This window comes from Myodes glareolus, chromosome 6, assembly GCF_982192425.1.
Source record: "Myodes glareolus chromosome 6, mMyoGla1.1, whole genome shotgun sequence".
Lineage (NCBI taxonomy): Eukaryota > Metazoa > Chordata > Mammalia > Rodentia > Cricetidae > Myodes > Myodes glareolus.
In genome coordinates this window covers 13,244,971-13,268,650 of record NC_142031.1, presented here as the reverse complement: position 1 = coordinate 13,268,650, position 23,680 = coordinate 13,244,971, and the positions used below count along the sequence as shown (strand labels likewise).

Below are 23,680 nucleotides of genomic sequence, written 5' to 3'. Positions count from 1 at the left end.
CATAGGCCACTGAACAGCAACTGCAACTTCTACGACTGATCTCAACTTTCCCCTCCCAGGTCAAGTGCGTCTACTGAAAGGCCGGCAGGTGCACTGTAATCCTACACCCTGGAGGATACGCACTAAGATTTGAGAGCTCAAGACTAGCCTGGGCTACATAGCAAGACGTTACCACAAAAGAGCCAAGCAATACTGGTGTGTGTGATTCCCTGAGAACATCGACAGTGCTGGCCACTGTGACAGAAGACTGGGTCAGCTCTGGAGCCACAGATAAGGGTCTAAATATTGGTTCAGAAACATGCACATTTCTTGGACAAATCACTTAACCTCTTACTAAGTGTCACAGAGATAAGACTCAAGTCAAACACAAAGTTTGTTCAGCCCTCAAGGATATACTACCACGAGCCTCAAGGTAACAGCATACAATACTTTGAATTTCATGCAAGTAGGGTGGAAGTGACACACACCCTTAATCCCAGTACTCAGGAGGCACAGGAGCAGGCAAATCTCTGTGAGTTCGAGATCAGCCTGGTTTACAGGGAAAGGGTTCCCTGACACCCAAGGTGGTTACACAGAGAAACCCTGTCTTGGAAAACCAAACCTATCCAGCCAGAATCGACAAAGCAAGAGCCTGCCTTAAACAAAAGCACTAGCTAAGCATGGACAAGACCCTAAATTCTGGCTTCAGAAATAGCCAGGCAACAAGTTCTACACAAGTCCACATTACGGAAATGTAGACAAGGGGCCAGTGAGACAGCTCAATGGGGTAAAAGTACTTGCCCAATATCCAGAGTCCATTACTGGGGAACCGTATGGTAGAAAGAGAGGATCAATACTGCCAAGCTGTCCTCTACATCACAGGCATACCATGGCACGTGCACTCGGAAGGCAGAAGCAGGTGGATGTCTGTGAGTCTGAGGCCAGCCCGATCTACATAGATAGTTGTATCCAGGCCAGCCAAGGCTACGTACTTAAAAGACCCTGTCTCAAAACAAAACAGAACCAGCAAAAAACCTAACAGATATAATCTGCCAGACGTGATGGCTCAAGTGCTGTAAGTTACACTAGAGGACTGCCAGTGGATCCCGGGCCAGGTCCAGACTCAGACCGACTCCCTGCCATCAGGGCTGCAGGCGGTGAAGACATAATATGAAGCAGTATTTTTTATTTGTATTTTTTCTTTTCTTTCTTTAAGACAGGTCCCTCTCCATAGCCCTGGTAGTCCTGGAACTCACTAAGTAGGCCCAGATGGCCTTAAACTCATGTGTTGAGATTAAAGATGTGCCACCGTGCTCAACTCTGACTCAGTCATTTTTAATGACTAATAATCAGGTAGCTAATAATTTCTTTCTTCTATATAATTCATAAGCTTGAATAAGAGGCAAAGTGTGCTAAGTGGATTTTATCAGACTTTGACAATTCAAAACATGCCACAGTCCCTGGTGTCTTCCTCAGATACAGAAGAACCATCATATATATAGAATATACCACTGCACCAGGACAGATCCCCCTCACACTGCACTAGGATAGACCCCCCTCACCACTGCTCTAGGATAGACCCCCCCCCTCACCACTGCACCAGGATAGACCCCCCTCCTCACCACTGCACCAGGATAGACTCCCCTCACCACTGCACCAGGATAGACCCCCTCACCACTGCACCAGGACAGATTTCCCCCTCACCACTATTCCAGGATAGGACCCTGATATGGGATTTCCCTCTGTATGCTGTGATTACCATTGATAAATAAAGGAACTGCTTTGAGCCTATAGCAGAGCTATAGGGGAATAGAGCTGGGTGGGGAAGACTGGCCTGAAAGCTGGGAGAGAGAAGGCTTAGTCAGAGAAAAGCCCTGCCAGAGCCAGACAGGACTTTAGCCAGTAAGCCACAGTTATGTGGTGATACACATATAAATAAAAATGGGTTAAATTAATATGTAAGAGTTAGGCAATAAGAAGCTAGAGGTAATGGGCCAAGTAGTGATTTAATTTAATTAACCCAGTTTCTGTGTGATTATTTTGGTTCTGGGTGGCTAGGACAAACAAGCAACTACCTACAACAGACCCCTCTCACCACTCCACCAAGACAGATGCCCCTCTTTCTTTTTTTGAGACAAGGTTTCTTCACACAGTGCAGGACAGACCATAATTCATGATCCCCCTGCTAGGTAAAGTGCTGGGGTGCAGGTACACAGTATTAAATCCAATATTAAGCTCCTTTTTTGAGACAGGGTCTTATATAATCCATACCAATTTGAAACTCTTTGTGTGACTAGGGAAAACTAATCTTCCTGCCTCCACCGCATGAGTGCTGTGAATATAGGTGTGGGCCACCATACCTGGCATTTTTCTAGTGCTCCTTTCATAACTTCCAACCCCAACAGCACTAATGATCTCTCCATCAGAATCTCTAGCCAAAGGCGGAGTATATTGTTTTATTTTACTTATTTGTGTGTGTGTGTGCGCGCGCGCGCGTGTGTGATGTATATGAACATGTCAAAGTCTGTGGACATCAAGACATTCTCAGGAGTCTTGTTTTCCTTCCATAATGCCAACTTCTAAAACTAGACTAAAGTGAAAGCTAGGTTTCAAATTTTGCTGGCATCAGTTGATTACAGGAAAAGTAAAATGCAGAGTTTTTCTTTCTATCAATACCAAGGCCAAAGAATTCAGCAGCTGATTTTATTTTTTGAGACAAGGTAGCCTAGCTGTCCTGGAACTCACTCTGGAAACCAGGCTGGCCTCAAACTCAGGGATCCACCTACCTCTGCTCCACCCCCAATGTGTGCACCACCACTCCTGGCTTGCAGGTGGCATTATTTTTTAATTGTGAAACAAATAATAATCAAAATACACAGCACTGTAACCACTAACAAAGGTGGCATGGATGAAAACCACTCCAATCGTTTTAATACGGACGCTGTAGTCAGCTTTTCTTCATTTCGACTAGGGATTTGAGGTAACAGGTTTTATTTCCTCACCAAAGCATCATCATTATTGCTTTGGTTTTACAAAACAGGTTTCTCTGTGGAGTTCTGGCTGTCCAGGAAATAGCTCTATAGACCATGCTGGCCTTGAACCCAGATCTCTCTCTCTCTCTCCCTCCCTCCCTCTCCCCCCCCCCCCTCTCTCTCTCTCTCTCACACACACACACATGATCTCCCACTTGTTCTTCCCTCAGCTGCTAGAGTCAACTATTCTGTTCTCTGCCTATGACTTTGGCTACTTTGATTGTCTAATATGGAATCATAGATGTGCTTTTGTGATTGACTTTTTTCACTTAGCATAGTGTCTTCCAAATTCTTCATATACCTAGGATGTGTCAGGTTGAGTAACAGCAGTATTGCATGTGCCCGATCCATGCTACATTTTGTGCATCCATTCAACTGTCTCGCCCTTCTTTTTAGCTCCCACCCTTTGACTGCAGAATGTGCTGAGGGTGGGTTATACAGATACCCATGAGTCTCTGTTCCAGGTTTTGGGGAGAACTGTCATATACTTTTCCCAGTGACTGTGTGGTTTCGTCCATCCAACACCGCACAAAAGGCTCCAAATTCTTTATGTTCTGATTGTTTGGAGTCGTAGCCCAGGCTGTAGCCCAGCCTTGAACTCTTCACCTTCCTGTTTCAGCTTTTCCAAGTGTTGGAAGCCACTGCAAATCCAGTCCTGGAGAATTGCTGCAAGTTTGAGGCCAACATAGGCTCCATGAGTGAATATCATCCAAATGGATGAGAAGCAACATCGAATGCCATTTTTGCTGTCCTTTGCTTGTTTCTGGAAACAGGGTCTGATTCTATAGTATAGACTGGCCTCGAGCTCTCCACCCAGATCGTCTGATCCTGCTCCCAGGTGCCAGCAGCACAGCCTCCGTTACCAGTTCATTGTGCTATGTGCTTTTGATTTCCATCCCTGTGCTCAGTGCTTTGGCCATTTCGGGACGCCATGCGCCCCGCCCCCCATATTGTTGAGTTGCATTATTTTAAAAGACAAATTAAAAATACTCATTCAGGGGCTGGAGAGATGGCTCAGAGGTTAAGAGCATTGCCTGCTCTTCCAAAGGTCCTGAGTTCAATTCCCAGCAACCACATGGTGGCTCACAACCATCTGTAATGGGGTCCGGTGCCCTCTTCTGGCCTGCAGGCATACACACAGACAGAATATTGTATGCATAATAAATAAATAAATAAATAAATAAATAAATAAATAAATATTTTTTAAAAGTGCTCATTCAGAGGCTGTATTAGGGTTCTCTAGAGTGGCAGAATTTACAGAATGAATCTCTCTCTTCATACGTGTGGGGGGTGTGTGTGTGTGCACGCACGCATGTATGTGAGAATAAAAAGGGGATTTGTTAGAATGATTCACAGGACACAGTTCAGCTAACTCAGCAGTAACTGGCTATGAATGGAAGGTCCAAGAATCCAGAAGTTGCTCAGTTCACAAGGCTGGCTGTCTCAGCTGGTCTGCAGTAGATGTTGGAATCCCAAGAAGTGGGCTCTAGTGCAGTGAAGGGATGTTCTTGCTAACAAGTTGAGAGCAAGCAAGCAGAACAAAGCTTCCTCCTTCTCCTTTCATGTCCTTACCTAGGCTTCCAACATCAGGTGTGGCCCAGATTAAAGGTGTGTCCTCCCACCTCAACGTCTAGACCGTGTGTGTGTGTGTGTGTGTGTGTGTGTGTGTGTGTGTGTTTGCACACGTGCATTCACATGAACCCACATGTGTGGAGACTGATACTGTGTGCCTTCCTCAATTGCTCTCCACTTATTTTTTGAAGCAGGGGTCTCTCACTGAAGCTAGGCTATTTCAGCTACAGCAGCTAGCCAGCAAACCCCAGGGATGCTCCTGTCTCCACACCCCACCAGTGTTTTACATGGGCACTGGGAATCTTAACTAGGACCTCATGCTTGCACTGCAAGCTTACTGAGTCAGCACCCTAGCCCAAAAACTTTTTTTTAAATAGGTGCTACACTAAAATTTCAGTTTGGAGGGCTGGACAGGTGGCTCAGCAGTTAAGAGCACTTGCTTATTCTAGTACAAGCTTTTGATCCCAGAACTTGGGAGGCAGAGACAGGATCTCTGTGAGTTAAAGGTCAGCCTGATCTACAAAGTGAATTCCAGAACAGCCAGGGCTACACAGAGAAACCATGTCTCAAAAAAAAAAAAAAAAAAAAAAAAAGGTGTGTGGGGGGAGAGACATTCATTCTTGTAGAGAACCTGGCCTAGGTACAATTCCCAGTATCTACATGATGGCTCACAATCATCCATAATTTAGCTCCAGAGGATTCAATGTTTTCTTCTGACCTCCCTGAGTACCAGGCACACAGGTGTGCAGGCACATGAAGGCAAGATGCACTCACATAAGATAAAATAAATAAATCTACATTTTTTTAAAATTTCAGTTTGGAAAGGTAGGGAAGTTCTGGTGATAGCTGTACAATAATACAGAATACTTACGCCACAGAACTGGACATTTCAGGTAGCTAAAATGGGGAGTTTTCTCTTATTTACTCCTCCCCAGGCAACTTGGAAAGTAAGAAGAGTTCCCTTTGTTTCCTAAGAGTGAGCAGCTGCCTGCTGCTTTTCAGTCGTCCTCTCAAGGGTAAATTTCCTGGAAATGACTGTTGTCCTGAGTCAGCTGGGACTGCCCAGCTGACACCCAGAGCAGGGGAAAACACAAAGCAGCAAGAAGGCCTGAGGGTGGGGATGAAAGCCCTGGGCGTGCACTCTGCATTCAAGTCTTACTGTATCAGGGAACCAGAGACAACAGCTATCTGACAAAGAACAGTGATTAAGTTTGAAGAGGAGAACTCACAGGGGAGCAGAGCTAGCTGTCTGTCAGGCAGAGCTAGAGGCAGAAAACAAACACCTACCCAGCAATAATTCCTGCTGACAGAAACAAACAGTAACAATTTACATTAGGTCTAAGGTTTTGTTTTTAGCAGGTGTTGGGGATAGACCCCGGGGTCCTCCCTCACACATACTAGGCACTACTACACCACTATACTGCATGCATCCGAGCCCAGGAACTCTTTTTAAAGAGTGCCTGGTTTGCCAGGCGCTAGTGGCGCACACCTTTAATCCCAGAGAAAGGGACAAGCTAGTTTAGTATCAAGTGACAGTAACAAGTGCTGCTGAGGAAATGGCGCTGGTTTAGAGGGTGGACTGATGGCTGGGGGGTTGAAAGGATCATGGAAGGTGTATCTGTCAGTTGTGACTGTACAGCAAAACCCCCTTGCCGAGTATGGTGGTCCATACCTTTAATTCAACACTTGGAAGGCAGAGACACGCTCGCTGACTTTGAGGCCAGCCTGGTCTACAAAGTAAGTTCCAAGACAGCCAGAGCTACTCCGAGAAATCCTTTCTTGAAAGAACCCTCCTCCCCACCCTACCCCCGCAAAAAAGCCTGATTTTAGCAGATGCTGCTGCTTAAGACTGTGTACTTAGCACTCACAAAAGGTTAACTATGACTCCATTCTTCAGAACGCAGTGACTGCTGCAGCCGAATTTTTTAAGCTTATGATTATCTGTGGGAGTTACGTAAGATATAGGAATAGTTCATCACACCATGCTGGAAAATAAACAATGAACTAATAGAAGAAGCTGACTACAAGGCAGCTTGGCAATAGAGCACTTGCCTAGAACAGTCAAGACCCCGATTTTAATCTCTAGCCACAAAAGACAATAAAATGAAATAAAATGCCCCCCTTCTCCAGGCGCTCAAGCACTGACCCTGAGCTCAGGGCTGCTCAGTGGGACATTCTGCTAAGTCTTTACCCCATCCTCTTACACACACCTTTTTGAGATAACTGCCCAGGCTGGCCTTGAACTTCCTAACATACCCAGGCAGGTTGGAACACTGAACTTTCCCTTTTAACCTCCCCACCACCACCCAGGTCTGACTAAAATCGGATCAAAGAGAGGAAGCAAGAAAGAGTGCTGGGGGAAATCAGGCACATGGGCATCTTCATAGCATGGCACAGCTGTAATATTCCAACACGGGGGGGAGGGTTGAGGGTTGAGGCAAAAGGATTGCAAGTCCAAGACCAGTCTGACTTACCCACAAAGATCTTGTCCCCAGACAACAACAACAAAGTATTGCTCAGCCTTACAAAGGGATGAGTGGAATGAGCTGGATGAAGAGAATAAATGTATGGCCCATATATTGAACACATCTAAGGGTACCTATACTGGTCCACAACTCAGCAACAGGGCTGGCAATATATCAGTGGTGGAGTGCATGCCTCACGTGAGGCCTTGGGTGTGAGGGTCAGAGAACACGGTGACAGAGGTAAAATGTTAGTCCCTAGGGGCTAACAGAAGAATTGGGAATTAAAAGAAAAAGAGTTGTAAAGGGCCTTTAAAATAGCTTCTTGGGTAAGGGCACCTACCACCAAGCCTGATGATCCAAGTTCAATCCGTGGGCCCCTGTATGTTGTGGGATAATCTTTTTGTACACTGTGAAATGTGTCTCTGTCAAGGCACCTTCTGATTGGTTTAATAAACAGCTTAATGGTCCAATAGCTAGGCAGGAGGAAATAGGTGGGACTTCCAGGGAGAGAGAGGAACTTGGGGTAAGAATCTGAGACGGGGAATTCACCAGCCAGGCATGAAGAAAATCAGATATATACTGAGCAAAAGTAACAAGCCATGTGGCAGAACATAGATATATTTAAGCTATAGGAGCTAGTTGGGAACAAGCCTAATCTAAGGCCCAGCTTTCAAACTTAGTAAGTCTCCTTGTCATCATTTGGAAGCTGGGGGTCCAAGAAAGTCCAGCTATTCTCATAGTACAGAAAATCAGCTCCCGGAAGTTATCTTCTGACCTCTGTGCACACAGACCATAGCACACAAGTCTATCAGCACACAAACATACAATACCTTAAAAAGACTTACAAGTGCTGGCACCAAAGTGCTGGATCCAATTTCAAGATTCATTGTTCCATTAATAACAAAAGCCTATGGTTTCATTAATATAGAGAATACTTTGCCATTTCCTGATGAGCTGTACTGAGCACTAAAATTCCTTAACTAAGAATTTTTATGTCATTTATGTGAACATGTACCCTTATATGTACATGTGAGACCAGAGTCTGACATCAATCACTCTCTGCTTTTTTTAAAAATTATTCTGCCTCAAAGTAATGTGTATGGGTGTTCTGCCTGCAAGCCAGACATAGTGTTGGACCCCTTGAAACTGGAGTTATAGATGGTTGTGAGCCACCACATGGGTGCTAGGAATTGAACCCTGGTCCTCTGGAAGGGCAACCAATGCCTTTAACCCCTAAGTTATCTCTCCAGTCCCTCCACCTCATTTTTCTTTTCTTCTTGAGACAGGGTTTCTCAGTAGCTTTGGAGACGGTCCTAGAACACGCTCTGTAGACCAGGCTGGCCTCGAACTCACAGAGTTCTGCCTGTCTCTGCCTCCCGAGTGCTAGGATTAAAGGCATGTGCCGCCACCACCTGGCCACCTCATTTTTTTAAGACAAGGTCTCCCAATGAATCTGGAGTTTACTTCTGTTAAACTGGCTGAGCAGCCAAGCTGAAGGATACCAGCACGACTTTCCAGTGCTTCTTACAGATGTTCAGCCACCAAAAGTTCTGGGACCACGCACTATGACTGCCTGATGTTCAGCTGGGCTGTTGTTTATTTTTGTCATGTGTTCAGATTCTGCCTCAGAGTACAAAATGCAGTGGGTGAAACAGACACTGTTTTACCACTGACTCACTTTTGGAGAACAATGTTGGCTGTGGAGTACTTTCAGTCTAAATTCCAAAGTGGGAAAGCCCAGGTAGTTGCCATAGGCTGGCAATCCTCTTAAGATTCAGAAAGCAGGTTAGAGGCACAGAACACTGGCACAGCATCTGCCGGGCCTGCCTGAGGCCCCAGGTTCCCTCCCCAAACCGTGTTTGTGTGTTCTTTAGAAAGCCTGCTACTCGAGTAACCTTCAAAGCAACAGCTCAAATAATACCCACAACGGTGACACGCACCTAGAATCCCAGGACTTAGAAGGGTGAGGCAAGAGGACAGTTTGTTTGAGAACAGCCTGAGCTACACAGCAAGACTTTGTGTCAAGAAAAGGAAAAAAATAACTACAAAAGCATCCCGCACAACTGTCCTTTCCATAGATGAAGCAAATAAGCCCAAAGAACAAGAGCACCTTCTTCACAGCAGCACTTTTAGAGCTCCCAGGGGGCTCCACGGGTGCAGGCGAGGGGGCGGTACCCACAGCACTGCTTTCCTGTTGGGGGCATTTGCACTGTGTGAAAATGTACTGCTGTGGTTGGTGTAATAAAAAGCTGAATGGCCAATAGCTAGGCAGGAGGTATAGGTGGGGGCTTCCAGGTGGGGACTTGGGGGGGGGTAAATCTAGGCCTGTTAAGACACCAAGGAGATATGGAAGGAGTTAGGCATGGACATACAAAATGAAAAAAAGGTAAAAGGCCACAAGGTAAAACATAGATTAATATAAATGGATTAACTAAAGTTATAAGAGCTAGTAGAACAAGCCTAAGCTAAGGTCAAACTTTCGTATTCGAGAGTTGGCGGTACACAGAAAGACTCTGCACTCGGGAGAGAACCACCAGAGGCATCTGGAAGACTCCAAAGCAGAGAGAGGAAACAGACAGGAAGCTGAGAGGGGGGAGAATAGCAGGGGATAGAGAATACAGCTGCTCTATAAGAAGGGTGGACAGCTGAGAGAAGAGAAGGGCCAGGAGACTACCAGGGGTCTTTGAGACAGACAAGTCTTGAAAGTAGGAGCTGAAGGAGCCTGGATGCTAACATGGACCTTCATATGCTAATAGGCAACACAGGAGAGCCATTTCTGAGGAATTCTGGCTTTATCTAACCACCAGCAATCCTGCTGTAGACTAGGCTGAGCTCTCATTCCTGGATATTTTGACAGGCGCTAGGAGTTTGGGGAATTGGGAAGTTTCTTTTGGACTTGACAGGAGATTGATGAGAAAGTCTCATGTGTCAATAACGTCACATGGGATTTACTTATTTACTTAACTATGTAATATATAAAATCAACTAAAATGCTTAGAAAGGCATGAACAAATAGAACATGGGGAGGTTTTTTGTTTTGGGGGTTGTTTGGGGAGGTGACTTTTTGCTTTGTTTTGCAACAAGATCGGTTTGTCTTATTTTTTTTTTTTTAATTGCTGTGATGAAACATCATGACCAAGGCCAACTTAAAGAAGATGCATTTAGTTGGGGGACTGCTTATAGTTTCGGGGAGTTAGTCCATGAATATGGAGGGAGTGTGGCAGAAGGCAGATGAGCATGGCGCTGAGCAGTAGCTGAGCTCAGCAATAGCTTCTGTCCTGATCCAAAGGCAGAAAGCAAAGAGCAAGAGTTGAGTGGCCCTGGTGAGGAATTTCAAACTTCAAAGCCCACCCCCAGTGACACAGCATCTCCAGTAAGGCCACACCTAATCCTTCCCAAACAGTTACACTAATTGGGGACTAAGCATTCAAACATATGAGCGTATGGGAATCATTCTCATTTAGACCAGCGAGTCTGACTATGTAATCCTGCTAGCCTCAACTCATCGGAGATCCCCTTGCCTCTGCGCTTTTTAGGTGCTGGTTACAACCCACCTCTTTCTAAAATCAGAATCTCATCCTGTAGCTCCAGTTGGCCTTGAATAAGCTCCTCCTTCCTTGAGTGCTTGAGTGCACTGATTCCAGGTGTTGGCGGCCATATCCAGGAACATGTGGGGTTTTTTTCATTGCAGATACACCAACTGGGTACATCTGATGGAGCCTGTATCAGTGTACTGTGAGAGTCTGTCCTCCCCCGACTTAACCATGGCACTGACTCTCCTTTCTACCCGGGACAAGAGGGAAACTTGCTACTGCCTGCTTCTAAACTGCGTTTAGAAGTGGTTTCAGGCCCAAGAAATTTGAAAGGCACTAACCTACCCATGCTTAGTTTTTATAATTTGGGGGCACTGGTTTATTTTTTAAGTGACTACAAAGTAAAAGAAACAGTCTAAAACTGTTCCCTTTAAATGTAGCCATTTCTTTAGAATCTTCACCCAAACACACAAAGTTATGGTGCAAAATGGCTGCAAGCACTGTGACACAGTGCATTCAAAAGTGGCTGTGCTTGTCAAAGTAAGGAAGAGCCCTGGAACAAATGCCCTCGGTTTTGAGCCTGTGAATCATGGGAGCAGCACAGGTGTCTCTTGGGCTCCCTCTAATCCCAGCACAGCTGTGCTGTGTGTCCAGAGACACAGAAAAACCTCTACTGAAGACATTACTCATCACTTGAAAATAACCCGCACAGTAGCATTCTTTCCCATATCAAAATAAATTTTTAGTCAGGTGTGGTGGCACAGGCATGAGGCCAGGGGACTGGAGAGGCGCTTGTGGTTAGCAGTCCTAGCCTGAGGACCAGACAGATATAACAAGCCAGGCACCCTGCAACCCCCCCCCAACTCCCGCTACAGGGAGTGTGCTGACCCTTCTAGTCTCCAAACACATGAATACACCCCCCCACACACACAGTTCAAGTTCAAGCAGCTCTGGAATACAGAATGAAATTTTGGCTCAAAAAAGGGGGAAGGCAACACTAGGGATACAGCTTCTGGTAGAATCCTGCTCAGAAGCATAAAATCTTAACTTTCATTCTCATCACTAAAAATACAGCGAGGAATTAATAAGTAAAAGAAGATGAGAACCAATCTTCTCACACCTATAAGCCACCACTCAGGAGGTGGAGGAGGGGCAAGGGTCAGAATTTCTAGGTCCAGAAAGTAAAGGTCAACCTAGGCTACTTGAGACCTGAACATTACAGCACCTTTAATCCCTGCACTCGGGAGACAGGCAAGTGGATCTTTCTGAGTTCTAGGCCAGCCTGGTCTACACAGTAAATTCCAAGACAGCCAGAGCTATACAGTAAGACCCTGCCTCGAAAAAAAAAAAAAATACATCAAAGTTAAAACTCACACAATATCAAAGCACAGATTTACCCCAACTTATTTTAATTCCGTTCAACCTAACAAATCCAAAGCAACCCCAGCACAAGCCAAGGGAAAAGGATGGGAAGCCAGGCAGAGCTCAAAGCAGCCCCAGGGCCGCCAACCACCAGTTCCCAGATTATGAGGGAGCGCAGCAAGGCAGCAACAGGGCCAGACAGCAGGGGCTCTGGGCGGCGACCCACAGCAGAGGTGGGGGGACAAATAAAACCGGCAGCGTGATGACGGCCGCTGGCCCCGCCTCTAGGCTCGCTGGGCCCCGCCCCTGAGAGCACACCCACGTCACAAGACCTGTGGCAGCCGCCATCCCTGAGCCCAGCAACGCCACAAACAAGGCAAAGGCTGGCAAAACAAGGAAGCCTCCAGGAGGTGGCAAAGGGCCAGCTCAAACCGGATAATTCCAGTTCAGGCTAGTTCGAGATACAAACACACAATTCCTAGCTTCCCAAACAAAACTCAACCTCGCCCCTGGGTTCTATTCTCCAGAGGCAGAGCAAACCCTGGTCAGCCCAGCACTGCTCCCAAAATGCAAAGTCTATTCTTTCAGCCCTGGCACTACCAGAAGTCACACTTTTTTTCTTTTTCATTTTTAAGTGTTCACAAAAATATATACAGCGTTTCTGGGAAACAAGATAGGAAGTGGACATGCTCCTAGATCCCCACAGACAGAACCAGGCAGGTTCGCCAGCGCCATCAGGAAGCAGGCGCTTTGCTTTTTCCAGTTCCACACTTAGCCGGGGCCGTGCTCTCAGCCTTGATATCCAAGGTTGTGTGGCATCAGAGGAACAACAAAGCGAAGCACGCAGCGGCAAAAAAAAAAAAAAAAAAAAAAAAAAAAAAAAAGGAACATTAGCAAAACAGGGATCTGCAGTGACCTCTGCTGGCTGCCCCCAAGGGGAATGCAGAAAACAGCCTCTTTTCTTCCCTTACCTTTAAACAGCCTAAAACTACAAGAAGCCGAGAATGTGCAAACATTCTTGTTTCTTGAAGAAGAAAAAACAAGAGGTTTGGGAGGCGTTTTAGGGCACAAAGACTTGCTGCTGCCCCCTCAGCTCTGGCCACTGACTACCTGTTCTAACAATAACTTCCAGAAAAACCCAGATACCACGCTTCAGGGAGGCAGAATAACTAGTGGGTAACACCGTGAACTGACTCTTACTGGATAACATCACAGTTGATAATCACAAGCAGAAACTCCGTCTAATAGCTAGAAAGGCCAACAGTAAAGAGTTAGTTTTTGTTCATAACAAATTTTCTTTGACTTTTTTTTTGGGGGGGGGTACCAGACAGGGCTTCTCTGCGTAGCCCTGACTATCCTGGAGCTCAGAGATCAGCCTGCTTCCATGTGTACCACCACAGCCCAGCTGGCACTATTTCTGAACCCTTTCTTAGATAAGGCAATACAGCACCTTACTTAGGCTTAAATCAGAGTGCAGGTATTTGCATTTTAGGTGAAAACAAGGGCCACAAGACAATGAGGACCAGCCTCTTAAGGAGTGTGTACTGGTTAAGGGACGAAGCTTAGTGAGAGAGCATGTGCAAGACCCTGGGTTCCATACCCAGCACCCCCTCCAAAATCCGACATCTTTAATCTTTGACATTGGCTGCTTTAATGCCCCCAAATACAAATGCATTTAAATTATTATTCCAAAAAGAGCAATATAAACCTAACTGTTGACTTTCACAAACTCGCATGTATATATTTCTTTTTGCAGCTGGTAAGAGTCCGTTTTTAATGGTCTCTTAACACTAGCAAACTTTCTTCATACCACTCAAATGGAAAAAAAAACCTTTCAATGATGTGGGATTCCCCTCTGTAGATTGTGATTACCATTAATGAATAAAGAAATTGCCTTGGCCTGTGGATAGGGCAGAACTTAGAGGCAGGCAGGGAAAACTAAACTGAATGCTGGGAGAAAGGAGGTGGAGTTTGGAGAAGCCATGGAGCCTCTGCCAGAGACAGACATGATAAAACTTTGCTGGCCGGCCACAACCTTGTGGTGATGCACAGATTAATGGAGATGGGTTAAATTAAGATGCAAGAGTTAACATATAAGAAGTTAGAGCTAATAGGCCAAGCAGTGTTTTAAATAATATAGTTTTTGTGTGATGATGATGATGATGATGACGACGATGTGATACAGGGTCTGTCCCAGCATGCTGGGACTAAAGGTGTGCAATATCAAAAAACCCAGCAAGAAACTTTTACTTAATATATGCGTGAAAGTTACTCCCACTTGTAGTAGTTTCCAGCAAATAATACATTATCATAGCAAAGTACATGACCAGGTAATAAAATGAGCATTTACACAAACGATAACAGTATGTATCTATGAAAATTCTTGAACACAGGAGGTAGGGGCACTGCAAGAGCCTCTCTCAAAAACACAGAGCAAGGGTTAGGGAGACAGCTCAATGGGTTCAGCGCTTGCTGTGCAACCCGAGGGTCTTAGTTTCCATCCCTATAACTATAATAGCTCCCATATATTCTGTATGGGAGCCTGCGTCTTTAATCCCTAAGAGAGCTATGAGGTGGCGGCAGAAGAGGTCTGCAAGCTTGGCAGGAGCAGTTGGGAAAGAGACCCCACCTTAAAGACAGAAGACAAGGACAGACATGCTCATCGTGACAGGAATGTACTGCCATGCACACACAGGGTAAGATTTTACAAAGCATTCATTCTCCTAATTAACACCTAAAAAAAACTACACTTACAAAAGCTAAACGCAGGTATCACCCGACACAGACCATGTCACCAACCCCAGGGTTCCCTCCTGCTTTCAAACTGCAGGTGACTGCAGTTATGGAAGGGTTTCTATCTGAACTGGAGGGACCTGCAAGAGCTCCTCGTAAGGTTAAAAGGTCTTCAAGAAAGCTATCTCTGATCTGGACAGGACATTCAGATGCTCACAGGGCCACATGCGGCCTTGGTCTTCATAGGAAACAAGAGCTTATTACACAGGAACAAAGTCTCACTATGCAGGCCAGGCTGCCCTTGAACCTAAGCTGCCTCAGCCTTCAAGGTCTGCAAGGTGCAAGGATTATGTTATGAGTCAGAAGCCATAGCTCTACCTCAGTGGTAAGGCAAGGTCTTCATTTGATCCCCAATAGCAAGGTGTATGTGTGGAAGGGAGGTGTGTGAATCTAGAATTTATTCAATATTTTATTTTTTTTATATTTTTCTCCAAACTTGGGTAAGATAAAATTCCAAATGTCCACCATTAAGGAAAGCTTAGTGGCATTGTAGGTAACTGTAGTTTCCATTTCAGACAAGGTCTCATGTAACAGAGGAGAGCCTCCACCTCCTAGGCTCACATCATACAAGACCATGCCCACTCACAGACAATTTTTAATATAATTTACTCAAAATTTTTATTTAAAACTAATAACATTTACAACTATCCCTAGAAAAAAAACTTAAGCAAAATTTTTTCCAAGACAGCAGAGTAGCTAATAGGGTTAAAAGGAACTTGACACACTCTACACCCCTGCAAGCTGTCCTCCAGCCTCCACACAAAATGGTGCACACGATGGAATTTTCAGTCGTGTATGGTGACACACACCTTTAATCCCAGCACTAAAGAGAGAGACGAAGGTAGTAGGTAGGTGGTTTTGAGTTTGAGGCTAGCCTGGTCTACACAGTGAAACTCTTCATCATAATTTAAAAACAAACCAAAAAAATGTTCATTTTTCTTTCAAGGAAAAGTCAACTACTCTAAAGTAAAGAAAATGTATCAAGGAGGAGGCAGCAGTGCTGCAGCCAGGATGAAGCCCTGGGCTTCATGCATGTCTGGCAAACAGTGTACTAGTAATCTAGACAGGGATGGCCTAAGACTTAAGGTCATGGCAGTCTCAGTCTCCCAAGTGTTTGATTTGGTGGTCTGTGCCTCTACTACCACACTAGACAAACGAGGCATCCAAAATCGGTCTAATAAAGATCCACGCATGTATCTAGTAAAGAAACACCTAAACCCCATTGGGTGGTGACCATAGCATCCAATTCATTCTGAAGATTTCAACTATCAGTTACATAATAAATATTCTGGTTTCAAGCACTAAAACTGTAATGCATTTACAGTGTTCTGTATTGGGGGCGCGCTAATTTTTCTACATTCTTCCAATTTTAGTGTATGTGCTACCGAAAGGAGCCGTGGTGGCGCACGCCTTTAATCTCAACTGGGGAGGCAGAGGGAGCAGATCTCTTGAGTTTGAGCATAGCTTGGTCTACCAGGACAGCCAAGGCTGCACAGAGACACCCTAAAAAATAAATAAATAAGTGGATAAATAAGTAAACAATGACATGTTGTGTTGAGGACCCACAAGATGGCCCAGTAAGTAAAGGGTGACATTGTGTAAGCCTGGCCACCTGAATTCAATCTCCTGCATCCACAAAAAGGTAGAGAGAGACCCCGCTCCAATGTTGTCCTTTGACCTGAACAAGCACATCACAGCCGCACAACCATTCATATAACACACACACACACACACACAGAAATTTAAAACAAATATGTAAAGTGTTCTGTTAAAGGAAAAAATGGCCAGAGGTGTTGGTGGACGCCTTTAATTCTACCATTCAAGAGGCAGCAAGTGAATCTTGCCTGGTCTACACAGCTTCTAAGACATGAGGGCTACACAGAGGAACCGTGTCTCCAAAAACAAAAAAAAAGAGTGACACAGTGAACGGCAGCTGGAACAAAGACAGTACCTCAAGCAGCACAGGGCAGCACATGGGAGTTTGTACAAGAGGCCTGTTTCTCATCAGCTAGATGTGTGACAAGCTATGAGGAAGAGTAAATGCCTCTCTTTCGGAAAGACTATGCAACCACAGTCAATAATTGTGTGCCCGCTCACTTCAGGTGGGCTACCAGAGTCTTGTCAGCAAAGCAGGGTCAATCAGTCATGGTGGATCAAAGGAGGGCCTCCCAGTCAGCCAAGCTGACAGGAGAGAAACCACGGTGTGAACAAGCTACATTGTGTCAATATACAATGTTAATTTTAAACATCTCTAAGTAGCTTTTGTGACTATTACATTCAAAAGTCATCCAAAAAGAGAGAGGGAGAGGGGCTTTTTCTTTCAGTTTGTCTGTCTTTTCATATGATTTAGTTGTAGAGGAAAAAAAAACATCTGATGAAGGAACAAGGCTAAGAGACCCTTCTCAATGCCACAGGACCTAATTTCACTCACAATCACATGACCAAAGTGTCCACCTATCTCCACTGGTTCTGCTTCCCCCTTCGCGTTAACTAAGAATCCCTCCCATGTGTCAAAGCTTTTCAGCTCATTCTAGAAAAGCAGACCTGGTCCTGTTCCTGGTGGAGAGCCCCAGTGACGCACCACTGATTCAGTCACCACGAAGTTCATCCTGGTTTTCATGAGTCAGCACAAGCTGACTCTAACAGACTGTCTCCCATCATTCCCAGTCAGGCTTTCCTTCTCTGAGGTCTAACAGTTTATCTATTCTAGTTTAAGCTCCATGGTTTCAATGAGGTTGGTTTGGTTGGCTGGTTGGTTTTCTGGAGAACAGGGCGGTAAAGTTTGTGAGTCTGAAGGCCTTTCTTTGGTTGCTGTTGCTGTGTGTGTGTTAGAGAACAAAGCCCTATGGCATGCTATGCCAGCACGTTACCAAGTGACCCCAGAAATTGCCTTTTCCAAAGTACACATCTCACAAGTTATGTCTCTGAAAATCCTTCAAGTGCTTGTCTCTGCATGAAGAACAAACCCCTGGGGCTGGAGAGATGGCCCCACGGTTAACAATACTTACTGGCTCTTGCAGAGGACCTGAGTTCAGTTTCCAGCACCCATACAGTGGTTCATAACCATACATGATTCCAGTTCCAGCATATCTGAAACCATATTCTGATCTCTGTGGAAACCGTGTACATGTGGCACACATATACATATATAGGCAAAACACTAATGCACATAAATCTAAAAAATTAATTTTAAAAGCTTAAAAACCTGAATTATTAACATGTTTAAACTATTTTTAAATTATCTGTTGGTCTTAGCCAGTAAAGGTGGTGCACACCTTTAATCTCAGTGCTCAAGATGCAGAGGCAGGTGAGTTTGAGACCAGTCTGGGCTTCATGGTGAGGTTTCAGGACAGCCACCGCTACGTAGAGAAAACTTCTCTCTCTCTCTTTCTCTCTCTCTCTCTCTCTCTCTCACACACACACACACACACACACAAATTATTTGCTGATCTCAAAACATTTAGATCATTCCTGTCAAAATTAAAATACCTTTCTCTTCTTTTTTCTACTTCTACACATCCGTCACAGCCTGACCAGTGTTACCCTAGGTCTCCAGAGTTAGATGACCTTTCTGTCCTCCCACTGCTCCATACATAGACACCAAACTGCCATCACGAAGCAGCTGTCAGTCACACTTTAACAGAAGGAAATCAATAAGCTAATTTGAGGCTCAGGTAATGGCTGAACTATGACAGGTCCAGAAAACACTGCTGTGGGGCGTGTTACCTTTAAAACCCTCTTGCTTTCCCTTGATCAAGGGAATTAATTGTGCAGGAGAGGGTGGTGCACACCTTTAATCCCAGCACTAGGGAAGCAGAGGCAGACAGACTCCTGAGAATTCAAGGTCATCTGGTCTACACAGCTAGTTCCAGAACAGCCAGGGCTACACAGAGAAAACCTGTCTTGAAAAACAAACAAAAATGTGCATGTGAATTGTGAACACAATCAATCTTGTGTTCCCTCTACTAAGGAAAAAGAAACCATGTGTGTATGTTTTCTGTATTACCATATAGGAAAGGAAATCAATGACCCAAAAAATGTATTAGAACCTCTTCAAATGGGAAAAACACTTAACCAGGAAGAATTAAGTTGGAGACACAGTTCAGTTGGTAGCAGGATTGCCTGGCACGTAGAAAGCCCAGGCTCAACCTGTAAAACCCCAGAGAACAAGACATGGTATCATACACTTGTAATCCCAACATGAAGGAGGTAGAAACAAGAAGGTTATCCTCCACTACATAGTAGGTTTGAGGCTAGTCTAGGATACATGAGACCCTGGGGATGGCAAGTAGGAGCAGAGCAAGAACCATCAATGACCCTTCTCCAAACCCATGGAGAGCTGTCCTCAAGTAGCAAGCTTGAATCCTTGGCCTCCTTATGATGATATGACTTACCAGTACAAGGAGCACAAATAAGCCCTAAAGTTCTAAATTTTAAACTTATAAAACACTGTGTAAAAGGCAAATTAAACTGCTCAGCTGGTCAGATGTGGTCTTCCAGACCCTCAGCTCACATCCTCTATGTAAGAAGGTAAACCTAGACACAGTCACCTGCCACAGTCATCCCCAGTATCTATCTTCTTGCTCACCCACTTTCTCCCTGAGATTTAGTCCTTAAAGTCGTTTCCAGGTACATCCTGCCTTTCTCTAAGTTCAGAAAGTCAGAAGACAGATCTTAAAAACTAAGAACAGGGCTGGAGGTGATGGTTCATGCCTTTAATCATAGCAGTTGAGAGGCAAAGGCAGGCGTATCTCTGTGAGTTCGAGGCCAGTCTGGTCTACAGAATGAGTTCCAGGACAGGCACCAAAGCTACAGAGAGAAACCCTTTCTCCAAAAACCAAAACCCCAAACAAACAAGCAAAAACCCTGTGTGAGCAAAGATTAGCTCCATCAGCAGCATCAGATCACTTCTGCATTTAAACTTTGAGTCCCACTCAGACTGTAACCACGCATTCAGTGTCAGGCTGCCCAGAGCTTCACATCGCAGACTTCCCTGACATCAGCATCAGCATCCACACATCTTCACTGAAAGCTCTGCCCCAGACACTGACATCAGCGCCCACACACACTTCAGTAAACGCTCCAACCCAGACACTAACATCAACACGCACAGCCGTCAGGGAAGTTCTAACCCAATGAAACACTGAGGGATTCCTTCAATGGCAGATTTTAAAGAAATGACAAAAATGTGAGTATCTTAAGCAACCCCAGGCAGGAGAACGAAACAATGAGGTTCTCTGATCTGTTAAGAAGGTTAGCTTCATCAACCATTCGTCTAGACAACACGCCAATCTAACTTCTCTGACTTCCAAAAGTGCCCGCGTCACTCAAATATGGCAATTTCCCAAATATTTAGATCACAGCTAGATTAGGAAGATGAGGCCAAAATTTCCACTTTATTATTCTGAATTAGACAATTTAGGAAGCCTGAGAGCTATTCAATTATGTGACTTAAATCTAAGCACTTTTTTTTTTAAATTTTCATTGGTGTTTTTCCTGCACTATGAGGGTGTTGGATCCCCTGGAACAGGAGTTACAGACAGGTGTGATCTGCCATGTGGGTGCAGCTGAGCCATCTCTCCAGCCCAAATCTGGACTTAACAGGTCAAAGAAGCTGTGCCCTCCAAGTTTATAATATGTATCACCTAAATTTACTATAGGGCACCTGGTTTAACAGTCTAACTAGAGAGAATGCTGCTGGCTACACAGTAGAGTTTATATTCTGAGGTTGCAGTAAGCACATTACATGCCATTTTCATTTTAATACAAGAAGTAAGTCTCACTTGTTTTCTACGAATTTGGGGTTGTTTAGCTATGAGGAGTAGCAGATTCAAACAGGGTTTTACCCTGGAGGCAGGGTATGGACTCTCTTGCCTTAGCCTCCTATGTAGTAGCCATAACAGACAGATGCCACCATACCTACTTCTAAAGTATGTTTCATATACACAATAAGAAAGCTGAGGCCCAGAAATCACAAGCAAACTATCCAGTTACATAAAAAATATACTATCTATTGAACTCTATAACTTCAAAATCCACACAGCGTGACCTCTAAGTCTCCTTTTTAAGACGACCTTCAACTTATTACTGCTCATCTTTAACATAAAACTCAATACAAAAAAAATCCCAATAAATTCATTATCTCAGCCTTGGAAAACAAAACAGTAACCCTGGGTGAAGGAATGCATTTATAAATGTAGTAAAGCACACTGTAGTGATAAAATACGATTAAAGCTGGTTTGCCCAATGACAATAAATAATGTATTCTACCAACACATTTACCCAAACAGCTTTTAGAAATGCTCATCCACAATGAGAAGTTGACGCCACACACTTAAATAAAAATAAGACAGGCATGGTGATGCACGCCTTTAATCCCAGCACTCGGGAGCAGAGGCAGGAGGATATCTGTGAGTTTAAAGCCAACTTGATCTACAGAGAGAGTTCCAGGACAGTCAGGGCTACACAAAGGAAACCCTGTCTCACACCACTTCCTTCCCTCCCCCCACAAGAAAAGAAAGAAAGAAAGAAAGAAAGAAAGAAAGAAAGAAAGAAAGAAAGAAAGAAAGAAAGAAAGTCTTCAGAGATCCACTGTCACAAAATCTGCCTCACTAGGTTTCCGTCACTATTTCTCTTCCTTTTTAGCAATTTAACATCAAACATATAAGGGATAAAACAGTACTGGTAAACCATCAGCTAGATTCCGGTTAATTCAGTGCCTGCATGCTACTCATTAAATATATAATCTAGGATTACTTTCAAAAATGAAGTACCGCTGGGCAGTGCTCACGCACACTTTAGTCCCAGCACTGGCAGGCAAATCTCTGAATTTGAGGCCAGCCTGGTCTACAGAGGGAGTTCCAGGACAGCCAGGTCTACACAGAGAAGCCCTGTCCTGAAAAATACCAAAATAAAAGAGAGAGAGAGGAAGTGCTAGATCAACACCATTAGCCCTGCCCCTAGCATCGCAGGAGGGGTGCGCTGAGCAGATGAACGGCTGCACCTACCTGTCGGTGCTGGTGCTGCTGCTGCTGCTCATCGACTCGCTGCTGGAGGATCGACTTCGAGAGCCGCTACCGCTGGGGGACCTGGTGGGTCTGGATGCTTGGCTAGCCAGCCTCTGCGGAGACTGGTTTCTAGACTGGGACGAATGTGGTGATCGGCTCCTGCTGTGCTGGTAGCTGCGCTCTGGCCTTCTGCCTCGTACCTCCCGGGGAATGTCGTCCCTGTAGATATCCCTGTGTACCACGCTGGGCAGTGTAAACTGCTCCCGAGCCCTAGGTTCATATCGGGGGTCATGAGCATCAAAGCGGTTTGGACTTCGACTCCGAGAAGTGTAATAGAGCCCGTGTTGTAAAGTCCGCTCTCGAGGGTCTCTATAGTAATCCTGATCGTAATGTCTCGTCCGATCAAATGCTCCTGTCCCCCGTTCATGGTGTCCATAGGCACTATGTTCATAAGCACGCTCCCTGTTATCTGAAGCCCTGCATTTAGGAGGGGAAAATATTTAATCAGAAAGGAGCAAGCAAAACTGAAAGCAAGTCATGCAAACATCCACTTCAGAGTTGTCTTCGCACCTCATCACTCTCTACATAGGATGGACCTTAGTAAGCAAACATTGACAAGCTCAACATTTTACTTGACTCGAAAACTTCACTAGTGAACATTGTTTTTACTTATATTGGGCTGGCCTTCCTCGGTAGTGTTCTGCATGTCAAATGATCCCTTTATGGGAGATTTTTCAACTTTTATAAAAGGGTGTGTGTGTGTTGTGAATACCATTGTTTGATTGTTTTGGGTTTTTGTTGTTAGTTTTTTTGACAGTCTCATAGCTTAGGCTAACCTCAAACTTCCTATGTATATAAGGATGACCTTAAACTTCTGATCCTGTATCCACCTCCTAAGCACCAGGTATGTACCACAATGCACAATACCCAGTTTATACCCTGATAGTTTGGACTCCAACACAGAGATCAGCCCCAAATGCTGGGATTAAAGGGAATGCACCCACCAGGCCCAGCTTAATGTTGGAGTATTTTTACAGTTTCAACAGAATAAAACATATACTAGACTTCTATTTACTTGCAGTTTATTTCAGAACACTTCTGTGTACTGCACTGAGGAAGACACTGACACCTTTGACAGCCCACGTTCTGCAGTAGGAGAACAGCCAAACAAAGCAAACAATTCAAACGCAGTGTTTTCTTCCTCCTGAACTTTCCGTCCCCTGGAGACAGGGTCTTGCTATACAGCCCAGGCTAGATCTGAACTTTCAGTCCTACTGCCTCACTCTCTCTAGGAGTCAGTGCTGTAAGGCACACCTCACAACCATCCCTAGGAGTCAGTGCTGTAAGGCACATCTCACAACTGTCAGGCCTCTCATCATGTTGATGCTTGGGTCCTCTGAATAAATTACTAAGCTATATAAATTGCCCAAACAATTATATTTAAAAATGAGAATGGCAGCTTAAAAACAATTAAGATATCAAAATATTGGGATGTTGCATAACACTGTCTGCATAACTTTACCTAAGAATGAAAGCTGTTTTATCTCCCAGCTGCTACATAATTTTTAAGTACTTATACCATGACTAATTTTTCTTAATATATGTGTTCAATGACTGGAAGAAATAGGTTTTCTTGGCTTTGACAGTATCAAAGGTGCCTGAGATGAAAGTGGCAATGCTGGCAACGGTGAGCTACTTGTGAGCAGTCATTAGCCATGACCTGACTTAACAATACTGGCTTTGATTTTGCAGTTCTGAGTTCCAATCCAGGGCTCTGGACATGTGGGCCCAGTGTTCCACCACTGAACTACATCCTCAGTTCCCTGAGATTTTTAGTTAGGATGCTGATGTTTGCCAGCCCAAGACTACAGGATGTAATGCATGTATAAGAGTGCACAAGTGGTTTGCGGTAACTCAGACACTGGGCATGGGAGCCC

General features: G+C 44.7%; 1 protein-coding gene across 2 annotated transcripts in view; it reads right to left on the bottom strand.

The window, feature by feature from the left end:
• The window catches only part of Spen (spen family transcriptional repressor), a 73,924-nt gene that overhangs the window by 32,140 nt on the left and 18,104 nt on the right, over window positions 1-23,680 (bottom strand). For both annotated transcript variants that reach the window (XM_085690329.2, XM_085690327.2), the window contains exon 3: window positions 21,744-22,220. In XM_085690329.2, coding sequence (XP_085546455.2) covers window positions 21,744-22,220 — 477 coding nt within the window. The remainder of the gene's footprint in view (window positions 1-21,743; window positions 22,221-23,680) is intronic.